The sequence below is a fragment of the Mchenga conophoros genome, linkage group LG4, assembly GCF_057382185.1.
Source record: "Mchenga conophoros isolate Kocher_MC1m ecotype Shallow Benthic linkage group LG4, M_conophoros_male_GT1.1, whole genome shotgun sequence".
NCBI classification, from domain to species: domain Eukaryota; kingdom Metazoa; phylum Chordata; class Actinopteri; order Cichliformes; family Cichlidae; genus Mchenga; species Mchenga conophoros.
In genome coordinates this window covers 4,439,888-4,451,647 of record NC_140529.1, presented here as the reverse complement: position 1 = coordinate 4,451,647, position 11,760 = coordinate 4,439,888, and the positions used below count along the sequence as shown (strand labels likewise).

The 11,760-nt window shown below is 40.6% G+C and overlaps 1 protein-coding gene across 2 annotated transcripts; it reads left to right on the top strand.

Annotated features, from left to right (window-relative positions):
• Nucleotides 1-564: 564 nt before the first annotated feature.
• Nucleotides 565-11,312, top strand: LOC146575338 (uncharacterized). 2 transcript variants are annotated; one of them, XM_085269980.1, is made up of 4 exons: nucleotides 565-664; nucleotides 2,935-3,040; nucleotides 6,654-7,670; nucleotides 7,996-11,312. In XM_085269980.1, exons 2-4 carry the CDS (start codon nucleotides 3,023-3,025, stop codon nucleotides 8,686-8,688), a joined length of 1,728 nt encoding a protein of 575 aa, XP_085126106.1. In that variant the 5' UTR covers nucleotides 565-664; nucleotides 2,935-3,022; the 3' UTR covers nucleotides 8,689-11,312. The 2 variants fall into 2 exon arrangements, with proteins under 2 accessions (XP_085126106.1, XP_085126107.1); XM_085269981.1 differs by lacking the exon at nucleotides 565-664 and adding an exon at nucleotides 2,655-2,782.
• The last annotated feature ends 448 nt before the right edge of the window (nucleotides 11,313-11,760 follow it).

Below are 11,760 nucleotides of genomic sequence, written 5' to 3'. Positions count from 1 at the left end.
AAAGAGACATAAATACTAATTGAACTTTCTGTGGGGATCATCCAGAAACTGTGGCACATCTCTTTTGGTTCCTCTACACAGAGATTCTGGAAGAATTTAGCAGTTTTGTTATTGTCTATATTTTAAGGGAGTTTTCTTTACGATGGGAAAATGTTTTATTCTGTTTCTTTAAGTTCCCCAGGAAGAATGATAAATGTTTTTTTTATAAAAAATTTGTTAATACTTTTAGCTATTTTATATCCATAAATGTAAGTTTATTAATAAAACACCATATTTCTGCCGTTTTATAAGGATATGAATTGTACATACAATCAATTTCAGACTCAACCAACAAAAAGCCTCTCAGAACAATATTTATATGTAGATTTTTTTCGCCTCCTCATATCATCATTTTTTTACTCCTGGTTCTGTATGTTCATGTTCTGTTCTTTTGTAAACTTCATCTGTTTGTATGTTGTATACTCATTGTGTTTCAATAAAGTTCGATTTAAAAAAAGGTACGTTCTAAAGGAAGCTTCAGACGTCACTGATCACGTGACTCTGGCCAAACGAATCAAGCCTCGACACGGTGCTTCTGAAGCAGCGCGTTGATCTTTCTGACACACGCACCGGAGCGTCAGCTTCAAGCGGACCATCACTACGTCTCACATCTAAAGGTGTCAAGGTAACTTTGAACTGAGTTCAGTCAATCTGGAGTTTTTCCAAGTTTTCTGTTGCTCTCTGTGAGAGAAGAGCGTTAAAGGCGGGGCTCTCCAGAGTCCAGCAAAACAGGAAACCACAGCTGGGTGTGTGTAAGTGTGCAAACCAATAGAATGCATCGTGGTGGGGGGGGCATCACGGGCAAGAAAAAAATAAAATAATCGGTCGTACCCATGCTTCCCCGACGTCATGCCAGCGCATATTGGGAAATTCGTAGGCACCGATCGGTTTTCTATCAGCCATTTGCTGGGAGTAAGGGCGCCCTCCGTTTGCGAGGTGCGCCTGCTGCTGGCGGCACAGGGAGGAGAGGGCGGGGCGGCGGGGAGTCTCTGGCTGGCTGGAGCGGCATCTAATAACCAACTCGCAAAACAAAATAAAAACAACAAACAGATATTATGATACAGACTTATAATCTGCACCCATGTTTTTTCTACATTCTATAAAGTTAGCGCGAGAGCCCTCGGTGCGCCTGCGCGCTGCTGAAGTCAAAGTAAACTTTATTGTCATCTCCGCTACAGACAGTCCAGCATATAGAGACGAGACGACGAGGCTGCAGTTACAGCGGTGCAAGTAAACAAACAATAAATATAAGAAGAGTAAGAAAATAAATCTACACTTTAGGACTCGGGGTAAAGGATCAATAACAATTTAATTTATAATTTACAGTTTGATGATTTAAAGTCTCACACAACCCGTCAAAAGGGGCGGGGCCGGCTGCTTCCAAGTAGAGCACATTTCATTTATAATGATGTAAATCCAAGCCCATCATGGATTCACGATCTGAATCCTGGGTTGTGTGAAATCCCAGAAATCAACCTTAGACAAAGTGAATCTGTGAACTAAGGTGTAGGTCTGTTAGGTTAATTGTGCTGATCCTCGGGTTGGGGGATTTGTGTTTGTACTGGAGCGCAAAATTCAAACCAATGGCAGATGGACAACAAAAGTTCAAAGCCATCAGGTGCTCAGTTTATGTATTTATTTTTGGCCTGCATCAGTAAGAAATGCCAAATTATATACACAAAGTTACAGGAATCACCACTCCTGTTATTCATGATGATTTCAGTAACATCACATAATAACATGTAACATCCTGTAAGCACAGTCTGCCTGTGTCTTTTCTCTGCAAATGAACATTTTCAGCCAATATAGGTAATACATCAACATGGCTGCCGTGGCTAAGTTAGGAATATTTATAATGTCATTTCAAAACTTGCATATGATCTGCAATTTGTAGCAGATCTACTGACTGTCACAGCAGCTGGAGCAGTCTCAAATGCAGGTCAGTCCACTGCTGCCCCCTGTGGCCAAGTGCCATAGCTACTGCTGGATGAACTCGTGACACATCTGCACCTGTTTCTATGAACACATTGAGTCTGAGTGGCTGCACTTACACTGGTGCATTCAAACATATTGAAAGATGGCAGCAATGTGGATTGTCAAGACTCAAACCAACCATTGAGCAAAGACAGCAGGATCACTTGTTTCTGTTTGTTATACAGCCAGATTTACTCGTGACACACATGTGCAGCTGCTTTATCACCTATTCTGAATTTGTTTCAAGCACAATACATTTGTTACACATGTTGGGATATTGTGTTTGTTTTAAATGTTATATACCTGTGTGGTATGTGACTTGTGTTGCCATGACGCCAGGTCTCTCTTGGAAATGAGATTTTTAATCTTAATGAGATTTTTTTTTACCTGGATAAATAAAGGACTAATTTGTAACTTTCAGTGTTTTCCGGTCTTCCAAAAGAAAAAAAACCTTCAACTACATGACATGCAGTTGTGTATTTGTTTTCACCTTATCATACACTTGAAGTTTTACAAATCCCCACTTCTTTAGTGAATATCATTTCAGTCTCAGACAACCTCGTTTCTCTTACAGAGGTTGAATGCACCTTCTGCGGATGGCGGTACCACACAGTGTGCGTGGACTTCCCCTGCACAGAAGGCAACTACAAATGCTGTGAATGCTAAATAAACAGAAACAAATGATCCCTGTTGTCTTTGCTTGATGATTGGTTTGAGTCTTGACAATCCACATTGCTGGCGTTGCATCTTTCAAAGCCAGCAATGGCAGGTATCAGTGCTCAAAGCTTTTGTGTTTGTTTCCAACAAGTTGCCCACCTCGGGAAACAAAAATGTGTTCTTTTACTTGTCAGATGAACATATGAGACACTTTGACTCTTCAGTGCAGTGTGGAGCCTAACAAAGATCTGTTTTGTGTCCCAGCTGATCAGCAGGAGGAGGAGAGTCTGACGGAGCAGCAGAGGAACATTTTCAGCTACTTGGACTCAGCTCAGCCACTACAGAGGAAACAATGAGCTCAACACAGAAGGTGACAGACAGAGCAGGACCATGTGACCAAAGATATTTATCACCATATACATCTGAACATTTGCCATAACGATGTAGCTGACGATAGAATTGACAGCAGACAAAATACTTTACAGCTGCACAACTTTATTAAAAAGCCATCAATGTATTTTCACTGAAACAAGCAGCTGTTGTTTATGTGCATTAAAGTTATATAAAAATGTAACAGTGCAAATGCAAATTCCTCGCTGACAGTTTAACCAAAAGGCGTTTCCAGTGGAAACTGGCCGACACATCCTGAGCATAACCATGTATAATATCCACTAAACTTCAGAAGAGGTTATACAGTCGTGGCCAAAAGGTTTGAGAATTGCATAAATATTGGAACCTGGAGAAGTTGCTGCTTAAGTTTTTATAATAGCATTTTGCCTGCACTCCAGAATGTTATGAGGAGTGATCAGATGAACTGCATCGTCCTTCTTTGCCATGAAAACGAACTTAATCCCCAAAAAGCCTTACCACTGCATTTCATTGCTGTCATCAAAGGACCTGCTGAGACCATTTCAGTGATCGTCTTCTTAACTCAGGTGAGAATGTTGGCGAGCACGAGGCTGGAGATCATCATGGCTGTATCCCGATTCAGGTTCTGCAGCTTTAAAGTCCTCAAGGGCCGCGTACTCAAAGGCCGCTAAGGCCGAAGTGCGAGGCTCGTAGGCTCGTGAAATGGGACGTCTAGCCTCCGTCGCGCTGCCCAGGTTGCCTAGCAACCATGATACTAACAGCTGGAAACGTTTCATACAGCTGTGTTTGACAGAAATGAAGGAGAACATATTTAGTTCATTTGTTTCTACATGAGCTCTGTGTGATTTGATGAGTATCTGAGGCTGAGACCACAGGACTGTGAAACATGATTGTTGGGCTTCATTTCTGTGCTGAACAGTCGTTTAAGATTAGCTGTAAATAACAATTAGCTGATGTTGTTCATGAGACTAAAGTCATCTCACTGTGGTAATGTAAATATAATATGGCCAATATTATAGTTATTATATTAATCACTTCACTCACAGACAAGTATCTGTGACAGTGTGTATACAGATGTGTTATACATAAGAGACAAATATTGTTCATTTAATATGTTGGTACTAAATTTGGCTCAATGCTTACATACATGTGTAAAAGCAAATGTAGGAGCTGTGATAACTGTGTCTGATAGAATGAAGAGCAGACTGATATATGAAATATTCCTTTATTGGGTGAGAAAATCAGACCATGTCATAACTGCTGTAAGTCACACAGAATAGATATCAGAGCCTTAAACAGGCTGACGTCTGCTAAATGGGTCAAACTGGGCAGAAAGTCTACAAACACATAACATCCTTATAGAATATGATGTAACACTATAGATCAACTTAGCTCAGAATATATAAAGCATATAAACAATTACAGCAATATGATGCAACACACACAGCAGCTACTGATCCAAAATACTCAAAGCTTCATAGAACTGAAACCAACATTTATTTTAGCTCCATTCTGCTGCTGATACAGACTTTAGGTTTCTGAACATTAAACTTGTTGCTGCCTTTCATAGTGTGTAACTTGAAGGCCCTGAGTACTCTGAGTACTTTCTCCCACACTGGAAACACTGGGATGATCACATTATGTGAACATTACCTAATAAGACTGATTCAGCACAGACAGTTATGTTAAACTTTCCTAGCAGTCCTTCACAAACAGGGAACAGTCTGTCTATTCTCTCCATCTGTCAGCTGCTGCTGGCTCTTCCTCCTCCTCTTCCTCACACACTGCTGAGTTTGTCCTGGTGGATCATCAGGGCTGCAAAGCCTCACAGATGATGTGCAGCAGTGGGTCCCTCAGTCTGTCCTCACTCTGGACACTTGCAGGTGTCACACATGGAAATCAAATGTGTGATAAGCTGCAGGATTCAAACACAAGTGTAACTTATAAACACACGTTCATACTTTTATTCCACAATCAGAGAGAAAGAAACAGAGAGAGAGTGCAGGACAGACAGACAGGTGACAGTCTCAGGTGTACACACTGCTACACAACAGCACAGAGAAGCAGGATTTAGTGTTTGTGTTATTACGAGTGTAAACAAGAAGAGTTCCAGATGGTGCAGTGGACACATGTGTGACTGCTGTGATTAAAGCATCTTTCTTTCAGCTTAACGAGTGAACCGTCAGCTCGTTCAAACACACGTTAAAGTGCGTTTGGCTCGACACCACCGAACAGAGGCAGCAATATAACACAGCTAACATTAACAGTGCAGTGAATCCTGCTTGTGCCGTGATGTTCAGGACTGCAAACCGAGCAGCATCACTGACTTTCAGCTTGTTGTGTTTGTGGATATATGACTGACTTTAATTATCCACAAAATCATCACAATCTCTGTCAGATTAAGGTCGACTATTGAACGGCGTATATTTTAAAGGCTTTAAAACCAAGTTAACGCTGAAAGTACAAACATCACTAATGTCACATAACTCTGCCGACAAGGCATAGCTATGGCTATGAAATGCTCTTTGTGTATCACTTCTTCATTATGAAAGATGTCATTAATGCACTAGTAATGTCTCATCTGGAGTATTGTTCAATCATTTGGTCAGCAGCTAATAAGACAGATCTTAACAGACTTCAGTTAGTCCAGAATAAGGCGTCCAGATTAGTGTGAAGATGTTCATACTATACTAATATTGATCAAATGCATAATAACCTTTCTTGGCTTCCTGTACAGGCTAAAATATTCTATGGCTTACTTGTAGTTCTAAAGAAAGCAATTCTGTTAAACACACCACATTTATTCTGCTCAGCTGCAGTATCCAGATGAAATACATCATCATATTACACAGTTTTCAACAAACTGCAATTTAGTAAATGCTCGAGTTAAAAGTAACGTTTTGTAAAACTGTTACATTTAGAGCAACTTTTAAGTGGAATAAGTTGCCTTAAAAAATTAGAGAATTATTCAAAACTTCAATGAACACTTAAAAGCCGATTTACAGAGCTTTTAGTTGTTGTAAATATTGTAAGACATGATTTGTTTTTGAAATTTGTGTAATGTGCCTCAATGTTATTGATATTATTATTATTGATTGCTTATATTTGAACAATTGTGAAACCTCACTGTGGATGTAAGAGTGAAATTATGTGGATATCTTGAATCCACTTTATTGTGTAATATTTTATGTGAGTATTTGACGGAAGACGAGCAACATCTGTTGTGGAAGCTAACGGGGTTCCTTTAGAATAAACAAACAGGATTTATTATCACTGAATAATTCTGTATAAATCTATACAAATTATAGAAATATGTAATAGGAACCAACAAAATAATCTAAATTATAAAATAATGTGTGTGTGTGTGTGTGTGTGTGTGTGTGTGTGTGTGTGTGTGCATGATTTTAGTGTTTGAACAGTCATGAATTATCTTTAACAGCAGGTTGGATGTAATGTGTTAGAACTACCAGCAGGTGGGGATAAGAGACCTTTAAGGTGTTTGGTGCCACGCTCCACCTCCAGGTTTAAAACTAGTGTTAATGGAGTTTGAAGGCTGAGTTTGTTCCACGACTGCATTTCACTCACTGCCTCTGTTTGTATCTCTGTCACTGCAGGACCAACATGGAGCCAGAAGTCAGCGCTCTCAGGAGGCCGACAAACCTCACAGAAGAAAGGGAGAGAAAAAACACACCTGTGACGAGTGTGGGATGGAGTTTACTCTGAAGGCTTCACTAAAACAGCATCAGGTCATCCACACTGGAGAGAGACCGTTCAGCTGTGAACAGTGTGGAAAGTCTTTTTCCTGGATGCGTTCCCTAAAAACACACCAACTCATCCACAGTGGAGTTAAAGCGTACAGCTGTGATCAGTGTGGCAGAGCTTTTACTCACAGTAGCAGCTTACAGAGTCATCTAGTTACCCACTCTGGAATTAAGCCATACAGCTGTGATCAGTGTGGCAGAGCTTTTACTCGCAGTAGCCACTTACAGAGTCATCTAGTTACCCACTCTGGAATTAAGGCATACAGCTGTGATCAGTGTGGCAGAGCTTTTACTCGCAGTAGCCACTTACAGAGTCATCTAGTTACCCACTCTGGAATTAAGGCATACACCTGTGACGAGTGTGGGAAGGGTTTTACTGAGAAGGCTTCACTAAAACATCATCAGGTCATCCACACTGGAGAGAGACCGTTCAGCTGTAACATGTGTGGAAAGTCTTTTTCCTTGAAGCGTTCCCTAAAAAGACACCAACTCATCCACAGTGGAGTTAAAGCGTACAGCTGTGATCAGTGTGGCAGAGCTTTTACTCGCAGTAGCAGCTTACAGAAGCATCTAGTTACCCACTCTGGAATTAAGGCATACAGCTGTGACATCTGTGGAAAAACTTTCAGCCAAAGAGGGCACCGAAATGAACATCTACGCATTCACACCAGACATGATGTGTACTGCTGTGAACAGTGTGGCAAATACTTTACAACAGACGCACAGTTACAACAACACATGTTTACCCACACTGAGGAGAGACCTTATCAATGTGACCTGTGTGAGAAGACTTTTAAATCTCCACGTCACCTGAGACGACACCAACAGATCCACACCAGAAAGAGACTCTACAAGTGCAGCTACTGTGAGGTATGTATTTATATTGTTATCTTGTCATTTTAGCCTGACTGTTTGGAACAACTCTGCTCATTAAACTGTGTTAGCATGTTAGCAATTCTACTGCATGGAAAAGCAGCTCTGAGTGATTATTCAGATTTTCCTTTCAGTTATGATTTTAGTATTACTGTAGTATTATGGTGGTAGTATTGTAGTTATTGCAGCCCAGTAAACTGAGTGTGTTAACTGAAACAGTCAAATGTAGTTGGACGTCTGCAGAGATGCTCTTTATTTCAGGCGACGTTCAGGATACAAATGTTGAAGGACTGACTTACACTGTCTTTGTGTCTTTGTTTAGAAGCAGAGCGACACAGATGGATCCAGTTCTCAACCCTGTCATCACCGTGGTGGTGGGAAAGACTTTCTTTGTGACCTCTGTGGAAAAATCTTCAGTCAGCAAAATACCCTAAAAGTACATCAACGTAGACACACTGGAGACAAACTGAAATACTGCAAAGAATGTGGGAGAAGCTTCCCCACATCAGGTGGATTAAAAACACATGAACTGATTCACAGTGGGGTTAAAAAGCACCTCTGTGATCAGTGTGGGTCATCCTTCACCACTGAAGGTGAACTTAAAAGACACAAACGAGTCCACACAGGAGAGAAACCACACAAGTGCAGACACTGTGAGAGAAGCTTCTCACATTCACATGGTCGTAACAGGCATGAACGTACGCACATGGAAGGAAACTACAGCTGTGACCAGTGTGACAAGAGCTTCAGGAATCTCAGTTCATACTCTGCACACAAACGATCCCACGTTACTAATAAACTGTTTCACTGTTACCAATGTGCCCAAACATTCACCTCATTGTCTGCTCTGTGCAAACATCAGCGCGATCACTCAGGGCTGAAATCACTCCCATCACTGGATCACAGTGAATCTGAAGACACAGAAAGATCCTCTGGTTTCTGTGTCGGACTCAAAAAGCTTGAGATCAGGCTCCACAGAGTTCAGATAGAATCATTTAAACTTGTGTTGAACTGAACTGGTTGCTGGGCTGAACTTCTACATAATACAGATTAGAGCTGGGCGATAGAACGATAACGATATGTATCGCGATATAACTTTTACTCGATAGAGAAATTAAGCTATCGCGATAGACTTCGCCGCTCTTGTCCTCTTTAAAAAAAAAAAAAAAAAGGTCAGCCAATCCAAATTAAGTAGCGCAGAGCCGAACCAATCACAGCCGCAGCGTCACGTCGCGTGACTTGTTACGTACAGCACAAGTGCCAAGCCACACGTGTTTGTGTTTGGGAAGCAGCCAGCGGGTAATGGAGCCAGCGCGTAATGGAGGAAATGAGTGTGCCGACTAGAAAAATCAACCGAGCGTGACCGAAGAGAAAACAGATGATGGTTGCAATGCCGGAGAGATTGTCGAACGGAAGAGCCATAGAAGTTCCGTAGTGTGAAGGTATTTCGGCTATTTCAAGTCTGACAAAAAACAGAGTAGCGTGCACTGTAAATGTGCCGAAAGCAAGTCTGGAAATACAATAAACTGGTGCATGCGTCACACTGTGCGCCACGTTATTGTTTCGGTGAAATGAATTTCTACAATACTGTTACTGTTAATTCTACTCTCTGCAGTGTTTAAATGCTTACATATACACACAGTTACTGTCCCTCCACACATACGACTCGGTTCTGCTTCTGTGCCCCAGCTTTGTTTACTTTTTCCCACCGAGGCTTCTAGACTTCTGATTGGCCAACATTTCTGCACGGTTAGGAATCTAGCGCCACCTGCTGCTTTGGCATGTTCATAGCAGCGTTTTCCTTCATTTCTGCCTTTATGTGTGGACGGGATTATTTTTAAAACGAAAACGGAAAATCTCCGTTTTCAAAAATACCCGTGTACGTGTGGACGTAGCCTCAGTCTCTGACTGGAAGCGCTAATTCGTCATTCGGCTTTTGTCAGACGAAAGTAACTGTTAAAACTGTTTGAAAAGCTAAGCTATACAACAAGGAGAGATTGAGAATTTCCTTTTAGTTCTCAGTTTATTTGATATTGACAAAAGTTAGTCAGTTTTGTCTGTTCTTCTGTAAAACAAACTAAGATTTATTTTTAGAATTAATATTTTGTTTCTAAGTGGAATTGACAATTTAGTCTGTTTCGTTTGTTCTATTTTGAAACTTAAACGCTTTAGCGGCTGCCTTTTGTGTAGTTTGCAATATTTGCCTTTATCTATCTGAAAAAGTCTCATGTTCCTTAAGTACATCTACCCTGTTGAACTTATTATGGGAAATAAATATTTAAATAAAAACAAGCTGCTGATTATTTCACATTTTACTTGTGAGCAACGGCACATTTAAATCTTACAAATATAGTTATTTGGCTTATATCGTGATAGATATCGTTATCGCCTGAAATGAAAAAAACATATCGTGATATGAAAAAATCTCATATCGCCCAGCTCTAATACAGATCTACATGGGATCTTCTTTTCTGTTGTTTTACTGAGTCAGTTTTGTCCTTTTTTCTCTGTCCTGGTTTTGCTCGTCTGTAAATGATTGAAACTCAGTCAAATAGTTCATTGTTCTCCAGCAAAACGTTTTGGAAACTCATGTTTAACCTTTGAAACTCTGACATGTTTTAGCACACAAGGCTTCATCGGGGAGTTCACTCATGATTGGACCATGAGAACAAAGGATTTTAGTTCTTTCAAAGAGAGTCTTGGAGATGTTTGATGTTTCTGTTTTTCTGAAACCACCTGAAAAAAAAACTATTTTTCTTGCTTTATGTAGTGTGGAAGTTTTTAATGTTTCTTCATCTGTGATGTTCTTGAATGTGTTCACGTGAAGATGGTACAAATAAACTGTCCTTTCAGCTTTAGCTCCTAATTTATTCATTATTTATGGATGTAGCACAGCAGCCGTCTCTTGATTAACACATGGAGGGCTCGGGATCTGATGGTGTCGTCTCCCTAATTTGCCCACTCAGTAAATCTCACTCATGGCCAAGAAATTGAAATAAACCTTGTTTCCCTGCTGGATAGTGATCCACTGTAACTCTGCTCCTCCTTCCTGTTTAGGATTTCTGTGGCTGAAGTAAAATTCCCTCTTTTACCAACCCGTTCTCACTCCCGACGCGTAAAATAATGACGATTTGTCACGTCCCTTAACTTCTCATGCTGACGCCTAAGGTACCCTTCCACGTTTTTATGTGACGCTGTGGGTTGTCAATTCATTCCAATATGAACGTGCTCGCGGCGATCAGAGATGCTTCGAGCAGAGGCTCCAGCCATCCATTTACTCCAATAATAACCCCGTCACGGCGAAACATGACGCCGTGAAGCACAATCTAACTGGAGACCCGGGGACCCTCTCCGCGAACGGGTTTTTCTCCCTAATTTAATGCTTTCTTTTAATGACATCGTTAACATTTCTCAACAAAAACACGTGAAAGTATCACTGATAATTCAACAATAAAATGGCTTCATGTTGTGGCCATCACACAGTGTTTTCCAAACTGATTCACGATCTGAAAGTGCGCAGATTTAACGTACATAATCCTTTGTTAGGTTTATTATTTTCATTTCACACGTAAAACACATTTATAGATTCATTCACCACTCCTGTTAGTTTTGGATGCGCTCGGCTCCAGCCAATCAGACGCAACCTGTGTAAGCAAAGGCTGACGGGAGAACGGAGAGACCCATTTATAAGAATAAGAAAATGAGGCGGAACTGATTGATTCTAATGCAGGTATGTAAAAAATACATATATTTAACATAATACCTTGATGTGTGTTTCAAAGTTTGTTTTTTCATAAACGCTTCAAACAAACAGAGGTAAACGTTATGTTATTTGAATTTTTGTTTAAAGTTTATGTCAAATTAAGTTGGTTAACTTAAGATGTTTGATAATCTTTGCTTTAATCATGGACTGTATTTTAGGTGTTCCCTTTTTTCCTTGTTAATTGCGTAGAATGATGCACGGAGTGAACCTCAGCCAAGACCAGTGCGCTGGAAAACACGTGACAGACAGGGAGCTTTTATTCCTCAAAGACCATCAACCAGTCGAAGTACTAGTTGCATGCCACGTGGTCAGTGTTCACACAAC